General features: G+C 42.7%; 1 protein-coding gene across 13 annotated transcripts in view; it reads right to left on the bottom strand.

Moving 5' to 3' along the window:
- Positions 1-26,643, bottom strand: part of LOC124797888 (voltage-dependent L-type calcium channel subunit beta-1) — a 739,772-nt gene that overhangs the window by 314,349 nt on the left and 398,780 nt on the right. For 12 of the 13 annotated variants that reach the window (XR_007016895.1, XR_007016898.1, XR_007016894.1 and 9 more), the window contains exon 2: positions 22,819-22,935. Coding sequence is in view for 8 of the 13 variants with exons in the window: in XM_047260987.1 (XP_047116943.1) it covers positions 22,819-22,935 (117 nt within the window). In the remaining 5 variants the exon portion in view is untranslated. Of the gene's footprint in view, positions 1-22,818; positions 22,936-25,630; positions 25,667-26,643 lie in introns of those variants that run through there. The other variant, XM_047260989.1, reaches the window with a different exon arrangement.

The raw sequence follows: 26,643 nt of genomic DNA, 5'->3' as shown, positions 1-26,643 counted from the left end.
CGTGATGACTGGGTGTTGTGTGCTGTCCCTAGGTTAGTTAGGTTTAAGTAGTTCTAAGTTCTAGGGGACTGATGACCATAGACGTTAAGTCCCATAGTGCTCAGAGCCATTTGAACCATTTTTTTTTGTTTACTATTTGTTTGCTGCAATCTGTAGACCATTCGTAATAGCAAAGAACTTGCGGTAGAAGAGACGTTTTTATCAGTAGCGAAGATGAACAAGTATTCATAGCTCTTACGATACATATGTTAGAGTGCATGTTTAGAAAAAATTTTATTTTTGTTGTGGACCACATCTCAAAATGTGGAATACTTTTTTCCAACTGCCCGTATACATATTTTGTGGGCGACGGTGAGGTGGAAGTTACCATATTGTGGAACATCATAGCAGCAAAAGGAAAGTTTGTTGCTGATATCGACATACCTGTTACGTTAAGAACTGTCTTCAACTTTAATATTACAATTTTTGCAGTTCCTTTCAACGTGCAACGTGACAACTATTACAGTTTTGTGTTTTTATGTCGTCAAAGCAGTCTCACACAGTGTGTCTGGAGAGGCACGATGAGAAAATAATTAAAATAGTTGCTGTTATAACTTAGGACATAAAACGAACATTTTAGTGCGTAGGCGTTAAAAAAAGTTGATATATGACGAATCTTTTTACGTGGTTGACCAGTAAAGAAAATGTTGGGGTCGCTTCATGTGAATTTATAGGATTTCCAAATCTGAAGCCAAAACTGAATTTGGGCCTGTAGGCCAACATTTCAAAGGAATTTGGTGTTTTTGTTGTTTCTCAGTATAAGGCGCTAGCTTCCACATCATAGATAAAAACTGCAAAGACGTGAATTTTAGGTAACCATTCCTATCTGTACAAACTATTTGTATTACGAAGATCTTTAATGCAGTACCATCTGAAGTGATATGAAATGAAGTGATCGTATGGCATTGTTGGCCAGGATGTCCCAGTCGGGTTTGGCCGCCAAGTGCAAGTCGTATTTCATTCGGCGCCACATTGGGCGACTTGCGGCGGATGACGAGGATGAAACGATAATGAGAACAAGACAACACCCAGTCCCCGGCTGGGAATCGAACACGGGCCCAGTGCATGGGAGGCATGCACGGTGCCACCCACCTAAGCAGGCGGACATCTGAAGTGATACTGTGAGTACTACGAATCTCTGTAACTCAGTGCATGCTGCCTTGAGCGTCCTACGAGTTTCTTCGTTTAACTAAACAGGCTGCTACATTCTTCAGAATCACCCGTTCTTATCTTGTTCCAACTTGCGAAATACTAAAGTGAATGGGAGTTAAAACGGAAATATTACGAGCATTTACTATGAACAGGATCTTTTTATACATAGAGGCTTCACAGCTAATATTTATAAGTACACAAGGTGATTAAAAAAATATTCTCATGTTCTCATGGCTTAGGAATTAAAAAAGTTGATACCAGAATTCACCAAATGATCATTTACGAAAGGTGTTAGAGAAAGATAAACCTACCACATGAGTTGCCAACATCCGATAAGACTCCGTAGTTAAGAAAATGAGTAGGTGGAAGAAAATATGGCTGTTTTAGTTTTTTCGATGCATTGCGAGTCCGTTCTTCTTCACGGTAAATCTGTACCGCTCCATTCCGATTTCCAGCATCCGTTCGTACCAGAAGCTCTAACTCCTGACAAGTTTTCGTAGACTTCGTTCTTTCATAGATTCCATATTGTTCAATAAATTAGGTTTACATTTTTTTATTTCATTCTTCGATTCATATGATTTCTCCCTCCTCTATCTAATTCTATAGTTATTTATGTAATGAATTTTTATGGTTGTCTTGACTTGATTTGGCTTTTGTTTGTCGGAATAATTCGGTTTAGTTTGAATCTGTTCTGTAGATTTCTCATATCTCTTAGTTAACTATTTAATGTTGTGGTTTCGGAATACATTGCAGAACGTTACGCTCGTTAAAGTTACACAAAACTAGAATATCCTTAATTTTGTAGCAACTACAACAAATCTTATTGGATACCATATGAATGATAATGTAGTTAAAACTGAATTGCCTTTGCAAAAAAATTATATCTACACAGAACACTCACGTAAGTGGTTAGTGTAGAAGTGATTATGATGGTGACGAAGTTACTGTTTGCGCTCAAGCATAGACGAATTTAGCTATGCGCTGGGGAGTCTTAAAAGTTGCCGCCGAGAATGTATGATGCATTTTATGTCTTGGATTCGTGAAGGTATAGCAACCAGCCCAGAAATAGAAGCAGCATCAAAATCGACGAAGTGCAGTTATCATATGAGATGAATCATTTATAAATAGATCAAGATATCGAATCCAAGTTTACGGCAAAATGTAGTCGGTAGAGGGGCTCATAATTTAATTGTGCGGATAATATATTAAACTCTTGTATCAAGTGGGACACTGAACTGTATATTTTAACGGTAATTTTTAAGCTGTCGAAGACGTGTACAATGGTATAACGCTCGTTTATAATGGCGTTGACATTCTTCGGAAAGGTATCCGAGAAATGTGCTATAGTTGAAAGCAAAGCTGTCTGCACTCTTTATTGCTATGTAAACTCCGCGAACCTTAATAAAACCAACGAACCGCAAGGACGCTTTCTTGACTTGAAATTGAGTGAAAAAGGTTCTATGAACATTTGTCGGGACGTGGATGGTGTGCGTGTACCGACAACAAATCGTCCCGGAACACAGTACAGAGCTGCATCGCATCCACGTCACAACAGGTGCAGGTGTTCCAAGTTGCCTCCTTGGGGTGCATTGCACACGTTGATACGCCGCAACATGGACAGCCATACCCTTTCGCAAGTTCCGATCTCCCTCCGAATAGCGTCACAGACGCGGTGAACGCGCTGTTGAAGGGTCTGCACATCAGGAACTCGTTCAGGATACACAACGCTTTCCAGATGCCCCCTGAGGTAACAATCCAGGGGGTTAGTCCTGTGATCTAGCAGGCCACGCTAGAGGACCTCCTCGTCCTATCCATCGTCCGGGGGAGACGATGTTTCGGCGTCGCCGAACTGTAAAGCGGAAGTGGAGTGGCGCTCCGGCACGCACAAACTACACAACCCGCCGTTTTGCCAGAGGCGAGCAGCCCAGCCAGCGTACTCAGCAGGAAGTCCAACTACGTCCCTCCGTCGAGGCGCTGTGCAATAATAACAGGGCGAAGCACGCAGTCGCCAAGAATCCCTGCCCACACACTGATCCTCAACTGATACTGATGAGACGCCTCAAACATTCCTTAAGAACTGTCTGTAGTGCATGCGTGACGATTATGCACACCGATGATGCGGGTTCTGACAAAGGTTGCTTCGTCGGTAGAGAAGTCTGATGACAGAATTCCGATAACTGTGTTGGTCTAGTGCAAAAACCATTGACAGAATCCTTCCTGTAGAGAGAGACCCGCTCCTAATAATCCTCGCACTCTCTCCAGGTGACAGGGATAGGAGTGGATGTCATCCAGGATACACACAGTCGTACATTACATTGACCTCCACCATGTTGACGGGAAGATTGCACCAGCGTTCGTCGCAATAGCCTGTAGAACCCGGTCCTCCAAATCTGGTGTATGCGCAGTTTACCGGCTCCTTGCAGGTTCGTCTGTCTGGAAGGACCCGCGATCACACAAACGCCCAAAAAGGTCTCGAAATGTTGTGTGATGTGGTTGGTGTCTGAGGGTACTCGCTTTGATACAGCCGTACTGCCTGCCGACTGTGCCCATCTGCTTGGCAGTACACAAACACCACCTCGGCCTGCTCTTGACATGAATACTGGACCATTCTGCCGCTCGCAGTAAGCTGCATCAACCACACAGACTGCAACACACAAGAAACACGCGGCAAGTGGTCGGAGGAACTTTCCTTCGTCAGCGCCATTTACCGTGTCAACGATACATTTCCGGACACATGTTCATAGGACCTTTTTTTCTTCCATTGTCAGTCACGAATCCGCCCTGCAGTTTGTCGATTTTATCTGTGTTCACACTGTATACTACAAGAAGATAGATCTGGTCTACTAAGACCATACATTTTCCTCTTGGCTCTACTTTATACGACACAGATAAAGGGTTAGCTACGATGGTTGTAAATGGAACTTGGTGCTAATTTCTAGTTTATCAGAAGGAGGTTAAGAAAACTGTTTCAAATGTGTGTACGTACTCATGTTAAATTGAACAGCTTTTGTGAAAATAAGTAGACAGTAGAAAGGCTCCTAGCCCGGCATGAGAGCTCTTCTTGGCGGTGTTTACACCGCAACAGTTGATTCCAGCCGCGTTGCTTTTTTTTTTTCGAACATTTTTTGCCAAACGTTTCGACATCAAACGAAGTGAGGTGACGCTCTGGTTAGCAGGCTGGACTCACGTTCGTGAGGACGACAGTTCTAATCTCCGTCCGGCCGCCGAGATTTAGATTTTCTGTTATTTACCTAAAGCGCTCGAGGCAGATGCCGCAATGGTTCCTTTGAAATGGCATGGCCGATTTCTTTCCCCATTCTTCCCTAATCTGAACTTGTGCTTCGTCTCTGAACACTAATTTTCCTTCCTTCCTTCCTGCCATCCTCCCTTCCTCTCTTCAACGCCAACAATAAAAGGCGTTATCTTACTGTACTCCTGGTTACAAAAGTTTTGTAATACCATTGAAAAAAGTACATCGTTTCATTAAAAAAACTTATTTTTTCTAAAGTATCTCGACTGATGAAGAGTTATGAGCATTACCAATATAACAAAAATACGTGCCCCTCTTCCACTAAAATTTGCCGAAAAACTTCGTTTCAGAATCTCGAACCATTCACGAAACAAAAGAGGTGCTCGTTTTAGGTAATCCACTCTGTAGAAAGAGACCTGATACTGTGCACCACATCAACAACAGAGGAAAAATGCAACATATCGTCAATGCAAGCAGATATGCCAAGTTTACAACGGTGTTTGCATAAAGCACTTACTAGAAGTGACACCATTTCTTATCATTTCTGCAGCACTGATTATCATTACTGAACAATGCCGAATCAAATAGGGCGTTGCGTACGGCTTTGTTACAACATTAATCATGCTGTGGTAAAGAGTTTAACTATTGCATTAGTTTTCTAAATTTCAGTTCAGTGCGTTATCATTACTATTACTAATCTGCTGCAAGGACTAATCAGGGAGAAATTGCTCCATGATTAGCCTAAACATACAGTATTGACTGTAATACTGTGCCAGTTTGATCTGAAATAATAATAGCTGTGGTCGTTGTCGTGTTCGGTAAAGAAAATTAATGCCATTCAACAAAAGAACTTGGTTCTACCAGCTGAGCAAGTAATTTATGACTTCACCTGTCGTAAAATGCATGAAATGTACTCATAGGTGCGAATATCAACCACCTCCGGCTGTATAATGGAAGGACGACAAGTAAAAATCTACGCGGGCCGGGGCTCGAACTCAGATTTCCTGCTAAAGTGTACAGCACGGGGATGACACATGAACGACGACATATGGAAGTTCGGGTGTGGCCGCGGTCGTGGTCGTGGTCGGTTAGCTGAATCGGTTAAGGCGACTGCTCCCGTGAAGCTAGAAATCCGAGTCCGAGATCCGATTCCGTCCGACACATATTTTCATTGTCGTCACACCATTATATAGCCGGAGGTAGATCGTATGCGCAACTGTCATTACATTCACGTCTTTCATAGCAGCTGCAGTGCCCATTCCTTCAGAGGCGCATGCATCCCACTTCTTCACAACAAAGATGCTGACGCATTGTATTGTACAAGAGTTAGGTTTACGTCATACGCACGGTAAGGGCTTCTAGACACGTAGCAGCGTCCTAACTGCGATTGTGGTGGCCCCGGGGCAAAGACTTCAATTGATGACTCATTCCGCTACTCTCCTGCATGCTTGTCCCCATCCCACCCCATTCCATTAGTAACTCAACAAATGTCACCTACACATCACTTCTGACCACTCTAGCATGCCGAAAAAAAACAAAAAAAAAAAAACTGTAGATGTTCTCCGCTGTTTCGAAATACAGTGTTGCTTCTCTGCCAGACTCTCAGGCTGTACAACGCCTTTAAGGAATAGATTCGAATTGTGACTCGATTCTTTTGTCGCCCACCATTTTTTACGACACTCGTGACGGATACATCGAGATAGCCTTAACCGAAACATTTTGATCTCATTTTGTCTCTTTCGTCCTGCAGATTCAGTTAACTGATGTTCTAAATTGATCTTTGTCGTAAGAAAAAGAGGTAAATGATCCTCGTATTCACCACATAATATTTTCCAAAACAATCTTCGATTATTTTCATGCAGCGAAAAACTTGTCTTGAAAGATCAGCTTCACTCGTTTTTCGCATTTTTCCTCCACCTTTTCTCCGTTTATTTACTGTGTTTCGTTCAGGCGCCAGCGACTCGTCCTCGATGGCATTGCCTAAATCCGACCCGGATACACTCTAGGAGAAAAAAAGACGCACCATGAAGGAGTTACGCAAACTGGTCATAAACGACGGAATATGAAAACTATAAGCTTTGGCGGCCGATGGATGAACGTGTAATTCTGCTGCCTAATTTCAACGCGCAACTGTTAAGAATAGAAAACAGGGGATATGTCGATACCAGGGTCTTTGCGGAGGGTAACTGTGACTCGCAGACAGGAGCGTAAACGGTATACAGACATGCCAAAATTTGAAAGAGGATGTGCAGTCGGGCTCGAAGAAATCAATAAATCAATTGGAGTAATTGGCTAATCGCTCGACATCCGAATACGAGCGATGCCACTATTCAACGGTGTTGGCATGAATGTGTGAACCGTGGCCGAACACAGCGTCAAGAAGGAAACAATCGCCCTAGAGAGACGACTGAACAAGCGCTCCGAGAAATCGTCAGAGAGACACTCAGAGCCCCGGATTCATCATTATTATCGATCCTAAGTGCAATTGATGCTTCAGTGACCACAAGGACCATTATTCGGCGGATCACAGAAAAGGGGATGAGCTCACGGCGCCTCTTACGCTAACTACCATTGGCTTCTGTACACAAACAAGACCTTTTGCAGCGGTGTCGGGCGCATTCGACGTGGAATTTCAAGGAGTGGAGTAGAATTGTGTTCAGTGACGAGTCCCACTTTGAACTGAGCACGACGACCAGCAGTGATGTGTGTGGAGCTGTCACGGACAGCGGCGGGGCACTAGACTTACTTCACGGCTCTAAAACCAAGAGTGAAGGTCTGGGGTGCCACTTAATTTCCTAGCAGGACCCCTTTGGTCGTCATCCGCTGCACCCTTACAGCACAGCGGTACGTCGACGACGTTCTACGTCCCGCTTTGTTGCCCTTCATGGCAAACCACCATGGACTTACACTTCAGCAAGATAACGCCCGCTCGCACACGGCTAGAGTTTCTACTGTTTTTCTCTGTGCTTCACAACCACTGCCTAGGCCAGCATGTCGACGGATCTCTCCCCATTACAGCTCGTTTGGAGCATTATGTGGAGGGTCCTTCCACTAGCTCGGGATTCTCGCGATATGGCGCGCCAATTGGACAAAATTTGGTACGGTATCCCTCAGGAGGACGTCCAACATTTCTGTCAATCCGAATAACTGCTTGCGTAAGGGGCAGAGGTGGATCAGAGCGCTACTGACTTGCTCAGTTTGTTAAGCTCTTTCTCATTAACAAATCATCCAATTTTTCCTCAAATTGCAATCATTTGTTTGTCTGTACGTGTACATAGCATCTACCGATCCCCCTCCCCCCCCCCCCAAAAAAAAATCGGAGAATTCCTCCGTGATGCGTCTTTTCTTTGCTCTTACAGTGTATTATCGCTGGATAGTGCCCTAAATTATGCGGTAATTATTGTCCTCATATCCCCTCAGAGTAAACAACAAATGTCTACATGACGTAGTTTTCGACAATAGGGGCGTCCCTGCGGCGGCCGATGCCATTGCTCAGCATCAGTTGAAGACGAGGCGACTGTCGAGCAACACAGACGTTTCTGTCCCCACTCAGCAGAATCTTCAGAAAACCATGAAACGCAGCAAGAGCACGGAGCAACGATAGCTGTCAGAAGCTAAGCCGTCAGCCAGCGTCTGATTTCTGCCAATCCTCGGCATCCAAAACACTGGGGTCAAAGTGATTGCATTTTCTGCGAGCGCATACGGAGACACAACAGTTATATTTAGGGTAATTTGCTTCTGCAAATCAGTCACCATACTGTGAATTTTAAAACATCAGCGTTACACCCGCCTTTTGCAGGCAAGCAAGTCCGCTATTGCTGAACATTGTATTTCTACTGGACATTCAATGTAGTATGAGAAAACAATGATTTTGTCCACAGCAACGTCTTTCTGGGACTCCATTAGTAAAGAATCCGTAGAAATACGACTGGCGGAAAATCTGTTAAACCGTGACAGCGGCTACCAGCTGGACAGTGCATGCAATCCCATCATCTCCACGATTTGCTCAAATCGAAGACGACAGAGTGCGTCGACGGCCGCGGCAAACAGCAACGCAGAGGGCGACTGAGTTCCGCTATTCCACCAGCGAGGGCGCTGCCGGCGGGCAGTGTGGTTCATCTATCAAGTTCTCGACGCATGCGCAGAATAGTTACAGTAAGCTATATATTGCGGAACGGAGGACGTTTTCGCACTGCCATCATACTGTCGCTGGGTGTGCCTTTTATCTCTTGCGAACAGAAACCAGACTGTCGCCATGTTTTTTAATTGTGTGTCTACTATGTTACTTGTCTGATTCCTGTGTATTTTATCTACATTGCCAACCCCTTTTGCTTTCTGTTTTAACTTTCCGCAATTTTACGCCATTTTACACTTTAAATCACCATTTTATCGCCTGTTTTTCCTTGTTTCTTTCTTCTTCCTTTATTTAAAAAAAGTCTGTAGGCTGTGGAGCAGCGTAGTAAGCCGCTGCCAGCCCGCCCCCTTCGGGGGGGAATTGAAAATCAATAAAGAAAAAAAAAAAAAAAAACGTTTTCGCCAGTCTGCGACGGCTCACCTGAAGATGGCTGCCAGGTGTCCAGTTGAAATATCGTGCGAAGTATTGAACGACGACCGGCTGCAAACCCGAAATTTGTTTGAACAGTCACCGTACTGTGTATGACGGTTTGTTTGAGGCTGTTTGTGTTGTTACCATGCCAAGGGCTTTCCGTATTCGTTCGCACAGTCGGTGTTCGGCAAGCTGAATATATCACGTGGGAACTCGAAATATAACGTTCTTCATGCGCGTAACGCAAGAAGTATTATTTGTTTACAATAATTTTCTTACGCATTGTAGAGGGGTGAGCTTGACTGTCCTTGTGCCTGTGCCCTCGGCATCCCCAATACCAGGACACAGCTCCCACATTTCTTGTTTACCGTCTCCGTTGTGCTGAATAGGTTCAAGTTGCTGGAGTTCGAGCTGCTAATACATCGATTGCTCTGACTGCGAACTTTGGCGACCACATCATACTATGCGCCGTTGGCTAACACTATAGTTACGACTGCTTAATCCTGTGTTTCAGTTAGAAGATGCGTGATTTATAGCTGATACTACTACTGTATTTGTACTTACGTCATCTCGTACCCACTAGCTTGAGCTGTCATAAGAAGTAGTTCCGTCGACGACGAGCTCATTTTACGCCGCACGCACGAGCGATGTATCGCTGGCAGTGTCACGAACAGTTATCGCCAGCAGTCGGTCATACACTAACGATTTACCAAGCGATTTCAACCAATATTTCGAGGACCACTATATCAAGAAATTTTGTTGTCGAAAAATATGAATTACAGTTAACAAAACTGCGTATGTCGACCGATACTTGTAAAAAAAAAAATTGGAGTTGAAAAGTTTTAAACCTGTTTTGGAATGTTTTTCGTTAGAAACTAACCTACCCACTAACCAAAGTATTCAGACTTAAATTATCTACTATTTAAATTTAAAAAATCTTATTAATAATGTCAACAATTTCAGTACTATCTTTGATCAGTTCATAATTAGCCTTAAGAATTTCCCATTTCCCTGAGTCATATGTGCAGCCTCATTTTTTGTACGTTCCAATTTTTTTTAAACTTGTTACTGAAATAGCTTATTTTTTCTTGTAAATACATGTAGTGATAAAACTCAGTACTTGTCATTGGGAGAAATGCCGTTCAAATTCCCATCTGATCACCCAGATTTACGTTTTCTGTGATTTCTCTAAATACACTCCTGGAAATTGAAATAAGAACACCGTGAATTCATTGTCCCAGGAAGGGGAAACTTTATTGACACATTCCTGGGGTCAGATACATCACATGATCACACTGACAGAACCACAGGCACATAGACACAGGCAACAGAGCATGCACAATGTCGGCACTAGTACAGTGTATATCCACCTTTCGCAGCAATGCAGGCTGCTATTCTCCCATGGAGACGATCGTAGAGATGCTGGATGTAGTCCTGTGGAACGGCTTGCCATGCCATTTCCACCTGGCGCCTCAGTTGGACCAGCGTTCGTGCTGGACGTGCAGACCGCGTGAGACGACGCTTCATCCAGTCCCAAACATGCTCAATGGGGGACAGATCCGGAGATCTTGCTGGCCAGGGTAGTTGACTTACACCTTCTAGAGCACGTTGGGTGGCACGGGATACATGCGGACGTGCATTGTCCTGTTGGAACATCACGTTCCCTTGCCGGTCTAGGAATGGTAGAACGATGGGTTCGATGACGGTTTGGATGTACCGTGCACTATTCAGTGTCCCCTCGACGATCACCAGTGGTGTACGGCCAGTGTAGGAGATCGCTCCCCACACCATGATGCAGGGTGTTGGCCCTGTGTGCCTCGGTCGTATGCAGTCCTGATTGTGGCGCTCACCTGCACGGCGCCAAACACGCATACGATCATCATTGGCACCAAGGCAGAAGCGACTCTCATTGCTGAAGACGACACGTCTCCATTCGTCCCTCCATTCACGCCTGTCGCGACACCACTGGAGGCGGGCTGCACGATGTTGGGGCGTGAGCGGAAGACGGCCTAACGGTGTGCGGGACCGTAGCCCAGCTTCATGGAGACGGTTGCGAATGGTCCTCGCCGATACCCCAGGAGCAACAGTGTCCCTAATTTGCTGGGAAGTGGCGGTGCGGTCCTCTACGGCACTGCGTAGGATCCTACGGTCTTGGCGTGCATCCGTGCGTCGCTGCGGTCCGGTCCCAGGTCGACGGGCACGTGCACCTTCCGCCGACCACTGGCGACAACATCGATGTACTGTGAAGACCTCACGCCCCACGTGTTGAGCAATTCGGCGGTACGTCCACCCAGCCTCCCGCATGCCCACTATACGCCCTCGCTCAAAGTCCGTCAACTGCACATACGGTTCACGTCCACGCTGTCGCGGCATGCTACCAGTGTTAAAGACTGCGATGGAGCTCCGTATGCCACGGCAAACTGGCTGACACTGACGGCGGCGGTGCACAAATGCTGCGCAGCTAGCGCCATTCGACGGCCAACACCGCGGTTCCTGGTGTGTCCGCTGTGCCGTGCGTGTGATCATTGCTTGTACAGCCCTCTCGCAGTGTCCGGAGCAAGTATGGTGGGTCTGACACACCGGTGTCAATGTGTTCTTTTTTCCATTTCCAGGAGTGTATGTTGAGGCGAATAGCGGGACGGTTTCTTTGGTTCCTTTGAAAGACTGCAGCCGATTTCTTTCCCTATGGTTTCCGAATGAGAGCTCGCCCATCCCTTATCACAGCGTCACTGACAGAAAAAAATCTATATTTTGACTCTTTCATGATTTCGCTTAGAACATTACAATTTACTTTTTGTAATGAGGTGTGAGCCTATTATCCTCCAAGTCCCTTGATGCTCACCCTGCGTTATTTGTTGATTCTACTTGTAGGCCGAGATGTAGGAGCATTTAATTTACACGTGTTAATTTTCTTAGGACAACTCTTCAAAGTAAATATGTCTGTTACAGAATATAGTCTATTTTTCATTCACGCCAAGTATGCTGTGTAGAACCCTCTAATCTGAATTTCGCAAGTAAATTCTGGATTCCTTAAGTGCGTTATAGCCTTGACCGCAATATACACTTTCCTGTACACCCTTTCGTTCTACAAAAAAATGGCCCTCAGCGCTATGGCACTTAACTTCTGAGGTCATCAGTCCCCTAGAACTTAGAACGACTTAAATCTAAGGATATCACACACAGCCCTGCCCCAGGCAGGATTCGAACCTGCGACCGTAGTGGTCGCGCGGTTCCAGACTGTAGCGCCTAGAACCGCTTTGCCACCCCGGCTGGCTTTCGTTCTACAGTTCTAGTTAACTGGTATACTTGTCATACTGTAGACTGATCTTTGACTCGCGTAAATCTCTACCTCTGAACGATTTACAAAATCGTTTATTATTTTTTTACACTATTTTAGCACCTGCTGCTTAGATCGCGTAGACTGTATAGTCTGAGCAGATTTTTTTTTTAATCGGATTTTTATATTGCAACATCTTCTAAACTTCTGCAACTTTCAGTGCGACAGAGTCTGCAGTCGCAATGAATTGTTTGAATAATTTCGTAATGCCTTCAGCTGCCATTCTCTTTATTTCGTGTACTATTATACAAATTTGGCCTTAGGCAACTTTCAAGTGTTTAAAGCGGAAGCATTATACATTACATGCATGAATGATACTTGTGATTTTGACTTAGGAACAAGTCGTATCTGTAGATATACTAGGCGCATTATAACTTACTTCATGGATATTTCTTTATAGTATATTATGTCGCATACGTCCTTGCTCCTATGACTGCATGTAATAGTCATAAAATTAATTAGAAAGATTTCTCGCTATTTTAGGAGCACGTTACATTTGAGCAGTTGTTGCAAAGCTCTTATATATGAAATCGATGTTTTAACGTACTTAACTATATATGCCTTTTTTCTCAGCTATATTTAATTATCGCTCATCATTGGCGTAAATATGACGGTTTGTAATTTCTTTAAAGTAACTTGTAAAAATTTGTTCTGTTATTGTGGGTGCAAGTCATTTTTGGATAGTTGTTACAAATATCTTATAACTGATCACAGTACTCTAATGAACAGCAATGAAAACTTTGAGAGAGGAGTAAAAACAGCTTTATGGGTACGTGATCTTTCGTATTACAGTAATATTTATTGATGAGTGTAGTGATGATTTTACATTCCATGGTTCTGTGATGCTTATTTCTAGAAGTGGTGAAAAGATGTCTAGGAACTTCTCATTTTCTAGGTCTTCTTGCTCATTTAAAACTCTATCTGACTGGACTTTTAGATGGACGTAAATTTCAATTTCCTCCGTTACATCCATAAGTTTTCCTTTCTGTAACTTATGCCATATTTAAAGTGATTAGGTATTTCATGATTGCTGTCTTTTAAGTGTACAGCAAAGGTGGATCGGTTATTGTCAGTTATTGTCGTGTGTTATTTAAATCGCCTGCTAACTTTCCTTCCTGTTTCTCCAATATAGAATTTTGAGCATTCTTCACAGTTAATTTTGTAGTCTCTTGATTGCGAAAATGGCTCTAATTTCCGCGGTATGTGTCTCAATAATCGTTGTTTTTTGTTAGTGCTCTACCGCTAATGTATAATTTTATATTGAGTAATTTTGTCGGAAACGACACCTAGATCTGGCCATACAACAACTTTGTTTTTCTGTTGTTCGTTTGTGTGTCTGGTTGAAGTTATTTCATCTACGGGATTGACATGTGTTTGATTAGTTTTCTTTTTGAATAATGTGCCTAATAAGTTTTTAGGATAACTGTTATTTATTACCACATCTTAGAGAAGAACTAGTTCTTTCTCAAATTTTTCTTTTTCCACTGGTTAGTTGATCAGTCTGTGCATCATACGACGAAAATACTGTATGTGATCTTCTGTGCTCTCGGAGGGCAAGATTGGTTGTGGATAATTATGTATTTTGTCGCTGGTTTACGAAAAATATCGAATGTTTGTTTAGATTTCTCGTTCGAAATTCTTAAATCCAAAAACTTTGTGCTCTTATTTTTTTCTCTTTCCATAGCGAAACTAATTTTTTGTAAATGCATAACGTTACTGTCTTCTATTGTTCCACCGAACAGCATTAAAATGTCATCCACATGTCTATAGCAATAAAGGATTTTTTTGGCTGTTGAGTAAACTACTTTTTTTCCCTCTAAAGTGTTGACGAAAATATCGGCTAATGTAGCCGCTATGCTTGAAGCCATTGCTACTCCATACTCTTGGAGATAAATATCGTTTTCACACACTTCTGCTTGACAAATTTTTTTTTGTATTTGAGATAATTGTTTCTAATTATTTCTGTAGTCTCTGTTACTGGAATGTTTGTATACATATTACATACATCGAGTGATAAGAGGGTTCCATTTTCTGGTATTTTTATATTTTTAATTTTATTGACAATATCGTAACAACATTTTGTAGCGTATTCTTTCTCATATGTATAATATTCCTTAAGGAGTATATTAAGTCTTTTAGTGACAACATATTCTGTGGTATTAACCGTGTTAACAATTAGGCAAATCGGGATTTGTTCTCTACGTATCTTGGGCTGTGAACGCAGTGATGGTATTGTTGGATTCATTGTTATGAAATCTGTTATGACTTTTCTGTGAACATGAAGTTACATCTTTTTAATGTTTATTTTAATTATGCATTAAATTTGCTGGTTGGGTCCCGGTCGATACTTCTAAAATTATTTTAATCGAAAAATTCCAGTTCTTTTCTATTGAAATACTCTTCTGACATAATTGTCAATGTATTTCCTTTATCTGATTTTGCACTAATTGTATTATGTTCAAGATTGTTATTAATCCGACGTATGATTCTACTGTCCTTTCCTCTAAGATTGGTCTTGCTTTCTCGTTTTCTTGTTTTCATGTTATTTTTGCAAGTAATGTTGTTTTGCTCATGAGGTGGCAACTGGGCCGTATCAAGCGCTACTTTATTATCTGCAATAATATTTTTAATCATGCTGTTTCCAAAGTGTGGTTGTAAGTTAAATTTGAGTCGTTTATTTAGTATGTTCATTCCTGTGAGAGTGAATCTAATGTTTGTCAGATTTTATACCTTCTGGAAGAATTTGAAGTAATTTTCTTTCTTTCTTTTTTTTTTTTTGCATGTGATGTTTATTTTCACTGAGTGTATTTAGATTTTTTCTTGTACTAGTCTTTTTAGCTTTTTACGTCTTAATTAATATTTGAACCCACACAACCCACAAATTTATCAATTGCTGATAAAATATTATTGGTTTGTAACGGTGATAGGACACTAGCTGCAGAAGCAATAATAGTCTTCAACGATTATTGAGACACATATCACGGAAATTAGAGTCACTTTCGCAAGGAGGAATCTACAAAATTAACTGTGAAGAATGCTCAAAATTTTATATTGGAGAAGCACGAAGGAAAGTTAGCAGGCGATTTAAAGAACACACGACGATAACTGACAATAACCCATCCACCTTTGTTGTACACTTAAAAGGCAGCAATCATGAAATATTAATACAGATGAATCACTTCAAATTTTACATAAGTTACAGAAAGGAAAACTCATGGATGTAAAGGAGGAGATTGAAATTTACATCCATCTAAAAGTCCAGTCAGATAGAGTTTTAAATGAGCAAAAAGACCTGCAAAATGGGAAATTCCTAAACATCTTTTTACCATTTCTAGAACGAAGCATTACAAAACTACAGAATGTAAAATCATCGCTACACTCATTAATAAATATTACTGTAATACGAAAGATCACGTACCCATAAAGCTGTTTTTACTCGTTTCTCAAAGTTTTCACTACTATTTCATTAGAGTACTGCTATCGATTTTATATACAATATATTAGTAACAACTATCCAAAAATGACGTTCTCCCACAATAATAGAACAAATTTTTACAAGTTACTTTAAAGAAATTACATACAGTCAAGTTTACACCAATTATGAACGATAATTAAATATAATTGAAAACAGAGGCATATATAGTTAAGTATGTTAAAGATTCGACTTTATGTACAGGAGGGTTTTGCAACAACTGCTCTAATGTATCGTGCTCCTAAAACAGCGGAAATCTTTCTAATTTATGTTCTGACCATGACATGCAATCACAGGAGCAAGGGCGTACATGGCATAACATGCTACTAAAGAATAATCTGAAAAGGAAATTATGATGCGCCGAGTGTATCTACTGATGTGACTTGTTCAGTGTCAAAATCACAAGTATCAGGAATGTATCAAATATGCAATGCTTCCGTTTTCTGTATTTGAAAACTGTCTAAGGTCGAAACTGTACAATCGTACGTGAAATACAGAGAATCATAGAAAAAAAGAAATTTTAAACTTCTCGTGCTAATGGAAATGAAATGAGCGTTTGGCGCCATTGGCCGGGAGGCCCCTTGCGGAGCAGGTCCGGCCGCCCTGGTGCAGCTCTTACTACACTGGACGCCACGTGGGGATGAAATTATGATGAAGGCAACACTACAATCAGTCCCTGAGTGGAGAAAATCTCCGACACAGCCGGGAATCGAACTCGGGCCCGTAGGACGGCAATCCGTCCCGCTCACCACTTTTTTGTTGTTCTCATTTTGTTCTATATTGTTCGTGGCTGACGTCCGGTGGGACCCGTTAGGTTGTTGGTTGATCCGTTCACTCAGTTTTCTTTTTATTACAGAGGGGAGCTGAGGCCTCTGACCGAACACGCTGAGCTACCGTGCCGGCTACCACTGAGCTACCGTGGCGGACCTCACGCTAATTAAGACCATAGAAGCATAGTCTTTTCCGAATGTACTTCTGACCAAAAGCTATTCTGGTAGCTTTCATGTGCCCAAATGCCATTGTATACATGAAGGAGAAAGTACTTGCCTGTAAGAGAAAGGTGCTGCAATATGTGAATGTGAACATTGTCCAGCCCTGGGACGGAAGATCGGGATGAGGTGAGAGCATGGTCAAACTCCTCCATAATAAAGGCGGTATTTTAGCATCACGATTCTGAGAAAAGAAGGATCTCACCCAAGCCGCCTCCACTTGTTTCCGAGGGAAGAAGGCAGGGTGATAGTGGGTGGAGCTCGAAATTTCTGCAAAACAGCGGCCCAAGGCGCTGGAGATAGCAATAGGGTCGACAATAACATAGTCAGGCAGAAAACTGCGGATTGAACCTTGGTCCCAGGGACCTGATGGTAGTTGCCCCACATGTTCAGAAAGGGAGTGAAACAGTTAAAAGGGTTAGTAAATGAAATCCAGGTAGCTTTTGTGCTATACCGATGAATGCGACGACATAACGAATACGGTTCAATATTGTAGGCTGCTCTACCCGGTCATCACAACTGGGGAAGCGGAGGGAACCAGGGAAGAATACAGCCTCCAGTTAGCCTTAGGATGCTGCCGATTGGGGATACACGCAGGTGGGGTAAGTGTCAGCAAATGGATAGTGAATGGGAAGTGGTCGCTCGAGTATGTGTCACAGAGAAGACGACGGCAAGGTGGGCAGCGTAGAACGAGAGGTAGAAGTGGGAATACGTGGGTATGGAGTGTGAAACGAACGTGGATGTTCCAGTCTAAGACAGATGAGTGATTGAGCTGATTGAGCGCAGCCAGGAGGGAACCCCACAGGCAGGCTCTGGGAAGGGAATGGTGGGCATTAAAGTCACTGAGTAGCAAAAATTGGTGAGAGTGCTGAGCAATTAGCTGGAGGAAGTCTGCCTTGGTGACAGAAAGGGTGAAACAGGGACGGAAAATGTGGGCTGCAACAGTTTGCAGACGCGTGTTCAATCATACAGTTTGGCTATGGACATTATCTTGTATGAGCAGCGTGAATGCTGTCCTTGGCGGGAAGGTCAAAGTGGACCAGAAGGAAACGAGAAAGCTGAAGGATGCAATCCCGTTTTTTGAAGGCAGAAAAGAATGTTGTGATTCCAAGAGAAACCATGATTCCTCCTTGTTGGTTCTAATGCCACGAACGTTCCAATGGGGACGATTCATAATGGGGAGGAGGGAACAAACGAAGGGCAGTCGCCTCGGCGGCTGCAGAATGCCAGCCTTCGAAGACTCACTGCTACAGAGTGCAGACGCTGGAGGATCTTGTTTCATGAAATCTGCAGAAGTGTCGGCATTCTCCCTGGGTCAGACTGCAGACTCCAGGACAGAAGAACGGTAGGTGGTGCGTACTGCCGAAAAGGAGGTTGGCCACACGAGGGCGATACCTTTGAAGAGGATCTCCGAGTTGGGGAAGGAGAGGACTGTTCGCCTTTGTTCGATATCTTAGGGTCTTTCCATTTGCCAGACGAAGGCTCAGGCTTTTGTTGGCTGGAGAGACGTAAAAAGTCTTTGCAGGAGTGTTCCGTTTGTCCTTTCCAGCCTGCCAGTTATGTAGCAGGTGGTTTCGTTGCTGGGGGGCGAAGATTTGGTGGCTTGTTGCGCAGATGTAGGAGAAGGAGATGGGGATGATACCGTGTTACTGAGCGATTTCATAACAGAAGTACTGAACTGGAGGTGGCAAGTCGGCTGGCCATGTCCTTCACGGAGCGAGGCATAACAAGAACCGCACTATACGTTCCAATGGTTCAAACGGCTCTGAGCACTATGTGGCTTAACATCTGAGGTCATCAGTCCCCTAGATCTTAGAACTACTAACCAACCTAAGGGCATCACACACATCCATGCAGGATTCGAACCTGCGACCGTAGCGGTCGCGCGGTTCTAGATTGAAGCGCCTAGAACCGCTCGGCCACCACGGCCGGCGTACTGTAAGTGCCGCGTGGCAAAATGCAAGGCATTTCGACCAGCCAGCAGCATGCGAGCGACAGGACAGAGTATTTATTTTCCTTCGTCCAGTTCTTCTGGATGGCCTGCTCATCGAGATGCACGGGACTCTCACAGGATGAGGCAGCATGGTCACAGTTACAACTGGTACAGTGGTGAGGAGGAGGTAGGCAATCGCCCTCATGAGCATCTCTACCACAAGTAACACATTGAGCCGCGATTTGACAGAACACGAGAGTGTGATTTTAACGTTGACACTGGTACCAACACATCAGGTTTAAAATGTATGATCGGACCGTTATGACTTAATAGCCTGCCTTAATCTTCAATGGAAGGACTACTCGATCAAATGTGAGAATGCGCATAGGCCCTAAGTTTGCATCATCCTTTTTCATCAGCTGATGGACAGCAGTGATGCCCTGATTAGAGAGATGATGGTGGATTTCCCCCTCGGTCAGCCGTCAAGCAACTGAATGCAAATAATACCAAGCAAAGTATTCAGCGTACAGTGGGTTTCGACACAAGCACGGTAACCATGGGGGAGCGAAGCTGTAAGCAGTTACTGGACTTGAAAATCATAGTTGGTCTCCAAAAGCAAAATCTCATTACGTAAGCGAGAACAGGATTTCACAGGGTTTGCAATTGCATCAACACGTTTCCGAATAACGTTTGTCCTTTGGGACCCGCATTGCAAAATATGTACTCTAATGACATGATTGTTAATTCAGCCAGCTACACAGCTTTTTAGATCGTTTTTAATTTATAAATCACTCACGATGCACCCATTGCGGCATACTGCCATCACCAGGTGCTCTGTACATGCATAGTTACAGATCATTATATTAAAGCCATCACCTACCTATGTATTTACAGAGCATCTGGTGATGGCAATATGGCGAAACGGACTCATCGTGAGCCATTTATAAAGTAAAAACCATTTAAAAAGCAGTGTAGCTGGCTGATATTCATAGTAATCATGTCATCACGGGATATTCCTCAGTAATAAGCGGGTTAGTCGTAGCAGAGGACTCTGCCCTCCTTCGGTGCGTGACGAACCGAAGTGCGTGTGAAACGAGTGGGGTGGCCTTCAGGAATCCATGGGGAGGAAGAGGAAACGGGAGACCTCAAAATCCGAAACGGAGGAAAGGGAGGACATGGAGAACGGAGAAAGAAGGAAAAAACAGACAAGAGGCTGTTCCGATGCCGGGCTACCGAAGCTTTAGAAAGCATTCCCGAAAATACCCAAGACATGATGTCTTAAACATTCTCTATCATCATGGCCCTTCTTCTAGTCCACGTTTTTCATATTTATCTTTCTTCTCTGTGTCTGCAGAGAACCTCGTCATTCCCTATTGTATCAGTTTGCTTAATTTTCAGTTTCCTCCTATAGCCAGACATTATAAGCGCTTAAATTCTCTTCTTTTCTGGTTTTCTCACAGTCCATGATTCACCTCTGTACGACGCTGTGCTCTCATCGTACATCGTCACAAGTTTCCTCCTCAGATTAACGCAGATGTTTGATGATAGTGAAATTATATTGGCCAGAAATAAACTTTCTGCCTATGCTACTGCTGTCCATGTGCTTCTTGCTTCGGCTGTCATATGTTATTCTGCTTCCAAGGTAGCAGAATTCCTTAACATTGTTTATTTCGTGGTCACTGGTTTCGATATTAAATTTATCACTAATTTCATCTCTGCTGTTTCTATTTAGTTTCGTTTGTCTTCGCTTTGCCCTCAAGCCATATTCTGTTCTCAGTAGACTGTTCACTCCATTCACAATGTGCGACTCTTATCGTTGACATCCTTAATCCAACTTCTGAACCTACCCTTTATTTCCGACATTTCTGAATATGTCCGACATGTCTGTGACATGTCATCGTCGGAATATGTTTTCTCGATGATCAGATGTCACAGAGAGGTCAGATATATTTTGACATTTCAGCATGCACTTCAGAATGGGCACCAAGTCCAAATCATGATTGCGTAAATTAAATGCACAATTAACAGTCAAACGGCAGAAAGCTCCTAAAAAAAAAAAAAAACCTCGAAGACAGACGGCAGCTGCTTGTTGGAATATACCTCCTTTACGGATGCCATTTCGACGGCAACGCATAGCGCCGCCACCTATCAAAACTTCTGAAACTGTAGGGGCTGAAGCTAAATGTTTTACGATGTCCCACAGCAAATTACGAATTTTTTCAGCCGAAAAGGACCGAGAAAAAAATTGAACGCCCCTAGCACATGAATCTTCAGGTTTCTCTCAGTAATAGGCAGAACAACGCATATAACCCTCATATGCTGTGAAGGAGCATTGTTGCCAACAAATAAATTACGTATTTCAGTGACTCCACGTTTAGTTTTATTCCCAAACCGCCACCCGCAAAGCACCTGCTGCAATACGCTGAGACACCGCCTATCTATCTAGCCACTAATCGCACCCTCCCCTCAGCTCTCCCCCAGCGCCACACTCTTCAGCGCATCTTCATCATGACCATTTTTTGTGTGTCACCTAGCCTCACCGTTACACCGTGGCACCACTCACGTCCATCAGTGACCGTATTTTAACTGTAATATAAAATAGCCACACGAGTTTTGAAAACCATTAGTATTTTACGTCTATGTGTATTTTACAAAATCCTCGTTTATTGTCACCCGTTTTATGTAAAAATCTTCAATATCGTCCACCTATCTATCTTTTTTTTTACAAAATCGTCTGTTGCTGTTGCGGTCTTCAGCCAACATACTGGTTTGATGCAACTCTCCGAGCTACTCTATCCTCTGCAAACCTCTTTATCTTCGAATAACTACTGCAACCTACATCCTTTTGAATCTGATTACTGTATAAATCTCTTGGTCTCCCTCTATGCTTTTCTCCCCAACACTTACCTCCAGTACTAAATTGGTGATCCCTTGATCTCTGAGAGTATGTGCTACCAACCTATTCCTTCTTCTAGTCAAGTTGTGCCACAAATTTCTTTGTTCCCCATTCCTGTTCAGTACTTCCTCACCATTCATATGATCTACCTACCTAATCTTCAGTATTCTTCTGTAGCACCACATTTAAAAATGCTTATATTATCTTCTTGTCTAAAATGTTTATTGTCCATGTTTCACTTCCTTACATGGCTACACTCCATACAAACACTTTCAGAAAAGACTTCCTGACACTTAAATCTATACTTGATGTTAACAAATTTCTCTTCTTCAGAAATATTTTTCTTACCATTGCCAGCCTACATTTCATATCCTTTCTACTTCGGTCATCATCAGTTACTTTGCTGCCCAAATAGCAAAACTCATCTATTACTTGAAGTGTCTCGTTTTCTAATTTAATTTCATCAGCATCATTTGATATAATCTGACTACTTTCAGTCATCCTAGTTTTGATTTTGTTAATGTTAACCTTATATCCTCCTTCAGGACCCTGTCCATTCCGTTCAACCGCGCTTCCAAGTCCTCCGCTGTCTCAAGGAGAGTTACAATGTCATCGGCAAACCTCAAAGTTTTTATCTCTTCTCCCTGGACTTTAATTCCTACTCCAAATTCTTCTTTTGTTTCCTTTACTGCTTACAGATTGAATAACGCGCGGGATAGGCTCCATCTCCGCCACATTCCCTTCTCAATCACTGCTTCCCTTTCATGCCCCTCCACTCTTATAACTGCCATCTGGTGTCTATACAAGTTGTAAATAGCGTTTCTTTCCCCATTTTTTTATCCATGTTACCCTAAGAATTTGAAAGAGATTATTGCACTCTATAAATTCAATAAATGTAGTTTAGCGTTTTCTTAACCTGTTGTTGTCACCTTTTTATATATTTTAACGAATTTTAAACATAGTTTTTGTAGTCTTTGGTTGAAGAGTGGTTTTATCCTCTGCCAGACCGCCCCCTTGTGGGGAATTGAAGTAACACTGAAGGAGCAAAAACCTTTAGTTTGATTTAAAGAAAAATGTGTGAAAGAGAAGGTAGAGTTCTGCTAGAAGTGACAGCAGTGTTACACAAATCCATACAATACACGCGTCTCCGTATGGGAGGTGTACAGCAGCAGTAGTAGAGCGCACGGTCGTGGAGGGTACTCACCCGCGCCTTGTCCAGCTGGCTCAGCGCCTGCCTCTCCTTCTCCCGCCTCAGCGTTTCCTTCTCTTCGTCCAGCGACAAGTCGGAAGACGGCTGTGAGTAGTTAGATTCTGCTGAGCCCTGGTCAACAGCAACACGCACACGCGTCAGTCATCGCGCAAGGCTCGGCTCCGCCGCGTAAAAGCACTCTGCCCGCTGCGTTCCTCTCTGTATGGCTGCGGCTGCAGACCGGTTGGAGGTGGAGTAGTACAGGGTGGGTCAAAAAGAACTTGACAACCATGGAATTTATTGAGGTAATTTACAGAATCCGTAGATGTTTCACTTAGTAGTAGACACATAAAAGTGTCAAGAGTCATTTTGGTCCGATGCCATTTCTGATGCGGCAAACACCCCGCCGATAATCAGTTTCTTCCCGCACTCGTTGGAGCAAATAGTGCAAAACGTGTGCAACGGCAGCGTAGATTCTTCGTCTTTTCAGATCGGTTAAATTATTTGGTAGGAGTCTTTAATGAAGCCCGAGAGAAGGAAATCCAGCGGTATCAAGTCTGGGGAGTGAGGTGGGCACGTAATTGGCCCTACATGGCCAATCTACCGAGCCTAGGAAGCTATTATCGAGCAAAACTTCGGAATTCCGTGAGGAAATGAGATGGTGCACCGTCTTGCTGGCAGTAAACCACCCCTCTAGGTCATCTTCATCGATATGCGGAATCAAGCATATCCAGATACACAAAACCAGTGACGGTTTTCTCCATGAAAAAGAAATGGCCACACACTCTAGATTTGCTAAGGGCATAGAACATATTACATTTGGGGCTATCACGAAAGCCTTCCAGGGTTGCATGTGGATTTTCGCTGCCCCACATTTACACCGAACAGTTGTTGGATAGTTCGTTTCATGAAACCAAAACGCACAGCGAGCACGCTCCGCACCAGTGATATTAGCCATTGTCACTGTAAACTACGATGACGCTAGTGATGGTGCAATGGGGTACTGTTATACTACGTGAATCAAACTTGAGATTCTTTGCTACAAAATGACAAGTCTACCGATTCTGTACGTTATCTCAACAATTTTCTATATCATTCCAAAGTTATAAAGTCCTTTTTGACTCACCCTGTACGTGTGAGGGGGAAAGGGTTGGATGGGATGGAAGGGAAATGGAGGGGGAAGAAGGTGTGAGAGAGTAGGAGAAAGGCAGGGGGCGGAAAGGGATGTAAGGGAGGAGCAGTTTATTGACATGAAGCCAAAGTGTTCTTATAATACCTTGTAATAAAATGCAAGCCAGTGGACTAACACCGCATTCCTCACCTCAGAAGAAATAAGACCCACATCAGCCCTCAGCGAAGGCAGCAGTGACAGTCTTCTTATAGAGACTGGGGTTATGATGATTAGCTCTCATGGATCGGGTACAATGATTCATAACGATTACTACAGCAAAGCAATGAACAGTGTCACAGGAAAAAGAGGGCGTATTTTCTGACTATACAACTGAAACATGATTATATCCGTCTTTGCTTCCACTTATTTCACTTTTAGCTTTCGTAAGCCCTTTTCTTGTTTGTTCTGAAAAATGCGGTGATTCGGAAATACTTGGGCACTGTGGGAGACGAACTGCGTACATGAAGATTGATACAAGTATCAACGAGCATGAAAACAATCTTAAGTATTTAAAAACATAGTTTCGTGTTTGTGCAGTTACGAAGAAAAATTTATGAAATGCAGGATATCGTTTTAAGGATTCTTTTCATACGTCGAAAGATATTACAACTGCATAAGTTATCTTGTTTGTGCATCACAGCTATAGACTTGCTCCGAAAGTATTTGTTAACAAAAAGGACGAATGAAGATAGTTTCTCTTCGGGATAATGATGATTTTAAATGTTTTACTTTGAATGTGAACATATGATGTAAATATATCAGAAATAAGAAAACCTGATTCTTTCATTAGATTTAAAAAGGTAGGGTATTGTACTTCCTGTAATAATACTGCCGCTGCTTGTTTACGACATTTGAATAATTTAGAAGTGGAACGCAGGAGGCATGTGAATTGAGCGGAGCCGTTACATTAGTATTTAAACTTCTAATCTGTATGTGATCAGGTCACATACAGTTTTTAGTGGTATTTAAAATAATTTCTCACCATGATCAATACAACGAACATGAAACATGAAGCTATTGCTATTATGGCACCAATTACTTTTGTATTTTAGAGCTCATTTACAATACAGATATAAGAAAAATATTTATGTTTGCCAAAGCAGAAGCGAACTTTGCATTACTCAATTATTTCTCAAAGAACTACATTCAGTGATTTACTCTCATAAGAGGATGTATGCTGTAGTACTAACTTTAATGTAACAACATTTAACTCTAGCTACCATGAAGCGTTTTGTCACACCTTATTACGTAATTATAGCATATTAGACTACAATTCAATGATATAATTTCGGTTCTATTGCTTTTACAGTAACTACCAGTTACTTATAAGTATTCACCCATAATCGACGAAAAGAAAAGCAAAAAGAAACAAACATGGGTAGCTACTCCTAGTAATCTATAACGACATATTACACCATACAGTAACAAGATGAGCGCAGCGACATTTCTGATAATTTGTAATGTGTGTACGTTCGTACCATGCAGGCAGAAAACTGCAGCCAGCAGCAAATACTCAAGAAGCATCCATCCATAGCAACGAACTCAGTACTTCAACGAAAACAATTGTGCACTCAGGTGTGAGCTTCTAATTCAGTGTTTGTGTCAGTGAAGCGGCACTTGAGCTCAAGCAAAACGTGATGCTGAAAGATGTCTTACCAGTGAAGTATAGTTGTACATAAGTTACACGTCACAGCGCTAGAGTGCGGCGGCAGAGCATGCAACAGACAGTGGGAAACAGAAAGAAACAAACAGCAATTAACATGAACAAATATGACAGAGTCATCTGCAATAGAAAAATACATGAAAAATTAGAGTAAAGAAGGTAATAAAAACATTCCGCATCACCATGTGCTGTAAACATAAAATGAAGCCCACTCCTGGAACACACGTACAAAGTGGCACTGGTTCAGTATTAGCGCAGTTTAACACAGGCGCTGTCACATTATTGAGGAGTGCAGAAAGGGTTAATGCATTAAGTTTAGCTGTCAAAATATTTAATGTTTTCGTCACTAGGGAAACACTCAGGCCGGTTAGTTAAGTCCGTCCGATGTATCGACGCTATCATAAGCATTTAAGGTTCAGATCCAGCAAGGTGAGTCTTTGTTGTCTTCGAATGACGGATATGCAAAAAGAACAGTCCATATAACTATAGTGTTCATTGTAATATGAAAGGCACTTTTTTGCGACTAAAATCAGCAAATAGTGGCGTATTCATTATCTATACAAGCAACAAAAGAGCGTGCATAAATTTATTGCTAGAAAAAATGCATGGGACGGAATAAATTTTTGTGCAAGTTGCATTAGTGAGCTGAAATGATAAACGGCATTACCCAACTTTAATAATGATGAAGATTGTGATGGAGTTAATTTCAAGTACATGGAGCGATCAAAAAGTTTCCGTTTGAGGGCTTTGCTGCAAAGTAGCGACACTCCGATTCGCGTATACAGGGTGGTCCACTGATAGTGACGGGCCAAATATCTCACGAAATAAGCGTCAAACGAAAAAACTACATAGAACGAAACTCGTCTAGCTTGAAGGGGGAAACCAGATGGCGGCATGGTTGGCCCGCTAGATGGCGCTACCATACGTCAAACGGATATCAACTTCGTTTTTTAAAAATAGGAACCCCCATTTTTATTACATATTCGTCTAGTACGTATAGAAATAT

This window comes from Schistocerca piceifrons, chromosome 5, assembly GCF_021461385.2.
Source record: "Schistocerca piceifrons isolate TAMUIC-IGC-003096 chromosome 5, iqSchPice1.1, whole genome shotgun sequence".
Classification (NCBI taxonomy): domain Eukaryota; kingdom Metazoa; phylum Arthropoda; class Insecta; order Orthoptera; family Acrididae; genus Schistocerca; species Schistocerca piceifrons.
The sequence above is the reverse complement of the archived record's forward strand: the minus strand, read 5'-3'. Positions and strand labels throughout refer to the sequence as shown.